At 40.5% G+C, this 4,539-nt stretch overlaps 1 protein-coding gene across 1 annotated transcript in view; it reads left to right on the top strand.

Annotated features, from left to right (window-relative positions):
* Positions 1-4,539, top strand: part of npdc1b (neural proliferation, differentiation and control, 1b) — a 40,565-nt gene that overhangs the window by 29,067 nt on the left and 6,959 nt on the right. Inside the window, exons 7-8 of the mRNA XM_008277023.1 lie at positions 583-662; positions 807-906. Of these exons, the coding sequence (XP_008275245.1) occupies positions 583-662; positions 807-906 (180 nt within the window). The remainder of the gene's footprint in view (positions 1-582; positions 663-806; positions 907-4,539) is intronic.

Here is a 4,539-nt window from a genome sequence, read left to right on the forward strand (position 1 = left end):
TCAGGGGGTAACAATCCCTCAAATCCAGTGATTTTGAACATACAGCACCATTTTTTTATCAGTGTATGAAATAAGGTCTATTGTTGTTTTGATTATTGTTTTTATGACCAACAGCCAGTTAAGGAAATACTTTAAATCTACATTCTTAGTTATTACTGAAGAATAACATTCAGTAATACATCATGGCTTCAAGCATTTTGATGTTGAATGTATTTGTATCTGGTATAATAGTTTAGTTCGCTAATGTTGGTTTAAAACTCACCAAAGTTCCTATGACAGAGTGCTGACAAAAATAATTTTTCAATTGGCATAATGCTGTCATATCTCCGTTTTATGCTATGTGGGCTTGGACAAATCCTTAAAATTTCTATCCAGAATTTTCTTGTGGGGGTAACACCAGCCATAAACAGAGTATTTAGCACCCTGAAAGACAAACACACTTTCAGTAAATGGTTTGGGAATTTCACAGCTTGTGCAGTAGGGACGCATTCTGCAAAGTACATGTCAGCTTAGCAGTGCAACTGGATATCGATGAACACCACTGACTTTTTCACGTCCACTCTGCCCCTTGGTGCGTTTCAGCCTGGAGACAAGAAGCTGGCACACAGTGCTCAGATGTACCACTACCAGCACCAGAAGCAGCAGATGCTCTCCTTTGATAAGTGAGTCATTTTCCTGTGCCAGAAATCTTTTTCTTTCCTGAACATGTTGGTCTGTATCCTACTCCTTGTCTTTCCTTTCTGCTTCATTAAATCTGTGATATCCTTGTTGAATATTTTCTGACTGTGTTTGTGTAACCTCTGCAGACACAGGGATGAGCCAAAAGTTCCTGACTCAGGAGCATCGACAGATGAGGAGAACGAGGATGGAGACTTCACAGTGTATGAGTGTCCTGGGTTGGCACCAGTGAGTAAACTCAGCATTTACATCTCCACTTTTATTTGTTTCTTTAGATTAGTGTACTCCATCATAATGCTATTGCCACGACAATAACAAGCTGTAGATCATTTTGTCCTGTGTTGTGAGTCATAGTTAATGACAACTGATGCTGCATATGGGACACTTCACAGCATAACGACAAAAGACTACAGGTGCATGTCATACTGTTAGAATATGGTACTGACTTCACAGTTGTCCAGACAGTCATTGACGCCCTCCAGAAGGAGGGTAAGACTCAAAAATACATTGCTGAAAGGGCCGGTACACAATGTTGTATCAAAATATATCAATAGAAAATTGACCGGAAGGAAAAGTGTGGTAGGAAAATGCATAAGCATAAGGGAAGACCACAGATTTGAGAGAATGGTCAAGAAAAGCAGAATCAAGACTATGGTCAAGATTTGCAAGCAGTGGACTGAGGCAGAAACCAGTGCATCCAGAGTCACCACACACCGACGTGTCCGCGAAATGGGCTGCAAGTGTCAGATCGCTATTGTCAAGCTACTCTTGACCACTCAGCAATGCCAGAAGCATCTTTCCTTTCTCCTAAAGAGAAAAAAAAAACTGAGAGCAGTTCTATGCTGAGTTGTGCACTACTAAAATCAATCAATGAAGCTGTGCAGTTACAGTATCACACACTGTAACTGCACAGCTTGCCATGGGAACCCAACATGTATTTAGTTGACGATGCAGAAATCACATAAATATGTTTTTGTCTTTGGCTCTGATTTGCTGTCAAGTCTGTTTCAACTGCTGGTAATACATTGATAGAAAACTGATTAGAAAGTGGATCATTCTACTGGTATTTATGACAGAGAATATTTAATCAATAACATTAATTTTGCTTTGAATTAGCCAAAAATTGAAGTGATATCCTGCATTGTGGGACAGTGTCAGACCTAAATGGACTTTAATAAAATATAACTTTAAATGTATGAATGTTAAAGTTTATCAGCTTTAATGTGTAGCTGTCAGTTAGAAAGAAGCAACTGGGGGATTCAAGATGGCAGCGTAGAGAGTAATTGACTTTTTCTGAGCTCCACACCACCGCATGTCGGACATCTTAATATGAATATTGATGAGTATTTTTTTGAGACGCCAGGACAAGATGCCACCAAAAGATAGTAGGAAAACGACTAAGACGAGCAGACCAGAAGTGACTGCTAGCTTGCCCGACTCCCACCCAGCAGCAGAGAAGCAGCAACTGCTAACAGCTAACACCGAGGATGTCCTTGGCCCGGATTTTCGCCAAACTATTCAGGAAATAACGGCAAACATAACCAGGGTGATTGACGAGAAGCTGGGACCATTACCTCAAATGCTACAGGCCCATGCTCAGCACCTGAAAAAAACTGAGGAGAGAACCACCAAGGCAGAGAATAGGATGTCAGCGGCTGAACACACCTCTGAGACGGCAGAGGACAATAGTATGTGTCTGCAGAGCCGGAGGCTGCACTCTCAGGACAGCACTCTCAGGGCCCAGTGCCACCTACCACCATGAATGATGGTCAAAATGCGCAATTTAGTTCTAAAGGGTGATTTCTCCCAAAATATATTTATAATTGAAAAGGTTGATCCAAGGACGATTCCACACAAAATACTACTTCATGTCCAAGTACCTATAATTTTGAAGTTTTTTTTCCATCCAAATAGTGCTTTTTAACCAACAAGTTGAGGTTTGAAAGCCAAAACATTACTTATTACTATTATAATAACTTGGTCGCTAAGACTTGCATTTGGGCAAATAGTTTCATTAACACACTTATGAACAGGTACAATTATAATGGACTCTACTGCTCTGGCCTCTGTGGTCTGTAGATGTCAAACAGGACAGTTTGACAGGTTGAAAAGAGACAAAACACAAGGACAGCCCTGAAGGCAGAATTTATTTATTCTATATCAGGCATCACCAAATGGTGGACCTCGGTCCAGATCCGGACCGAGTGATGGTTCTGTCCGGACCTGTGACCAATCTCTGATGAATTCACGAGAATAGATTTTCATGGAGCATTTTTTCCGACGGTCGCAGCTGTCGATAGCGGGTGCTGCTACTCCAGTTAATACGGCAAAAGCGCCACTCAGTCGAGCCAATCAAATCGTTTGGTTATACAGCAGAGCAGAGAGGAAGAGACAGTGATGACAGCATGGCTTGCTCCAAAAGAAGGAAGGTTGATGAAAACCGCTGCTGTGAAGATGAGTGAACAGAGAAAAGTATGTTCATTCTTCTGTCAGCCAGTGTGCCTCATATGCTCTGAAAACGTGGCAGTAATTAAAAGTAGCAATGCAAAGCGCTGATACGAGACAAAGCACAGCTCTTTAGAGCAAAGTTATCCCCTGACGTCAGAGCAGAGGGCACGTAAAATAACAGAGCTGCAAGCCCTGTATGACAGGTCTGTCCAACTCATCACACACATTTACAGCCCAGCAACGTGCAAACCAAACCTTTTATTTATTGTTTTCTAAGGATGTTGACTTTTTTACTTGAAGTGGAGGCCTTCAGTTCTTTAGGCTGGGACCTCTTTAATTTAAGAGATAAAAGGGTTATTTGCCTCTGTTTGCACTTTTTAAATGGATTTTATGTTGAGGTTTTTGTTTTGTCTAATCTGAAATAAAGGCTTTAAATTTTTTTTGCCTGGGACTACTTATATATATGGTAAAAGAGCAAAACTGTGCACTCAGTTGAACATGTCCTGCTCTGAAAATAAGTATTTTTGAAACCATGAAAATGTGGCCATAGGGGAAGGCTATAAGACACAAACTGGACTTCGGTTTGGACCTTTTACTTGGAGGAAATTTTAATAACTGGACCTCAGTGACTTTTAATTGAATACCCCTGTTCTATACAATAACATAAAATAAAAATAAAAGCAACAGCACACACACACACACACACACACACACACACACACACAAACAAAACACAAGTAAACTGGTCTTATGACTCCAACCACAGAATGTGTGATGTCACTATCTCCTGAGAGAGACACAGAGACAGACATTAACACACACATGTAGATATAACACTGATATATCTGATAAACTGTACATGGTTCAATTTTATACTTTGGCAAAACGTATTTTATTTTTAACATTTCATACCAATAAGCCCAGTTCTGAAGGGAGCACCACCTACTGGCTGAATTGTCTCCTTCCTGTCTTCATCTCTTTGTCCAGCCCTCTGCAAGATTCCTCCACTTCACTGAACTAGTAGACAGACAACATTATCACTGCTGGCTTTACAGAAACATTAGGAACACTTAGAAAGTTACATTCATTAACACTGGTCCTCCTTAATATAGGTAATCGCAATACTATTAGTAAAGAGTTAAAAAGATTTTAGGGCATTGTGTGAATGGAAATAGTACATCCGTTACCCTGACCTTTGATGGTAAACTGGACCACAGCAGTAGACCTGCTCAGCCTCCTGGAAGGATAGATCTTCCTGGACAGACGGGCCATATATGATGGCCTACCAAAAGAAAATGGTTAATTTTGAAACAATATAATTTAAATACCATTTTACAGCAGAACAGCCATGCACAGCTACATACACAAGTAGCACCATGAAAGGCATGCTATTTGTTTAGCCTTTAAAAGTGC

Source organism: Stegastes partitus, unplaced genomic scaffold (genome assembly GCF_000690725.1).
Source record: "Stegastes partitus isolate 25-593 unplaced genomic scaffold, Stegastes_partitus-1.0.2 Scaffold86, whole genome shotgun sequence".
Lineage (NCBI taxonomy): Eukaryota > Metazoa > Chordata > Actinopteri > Pomacentridae > Stegastes > Stegastes partitus.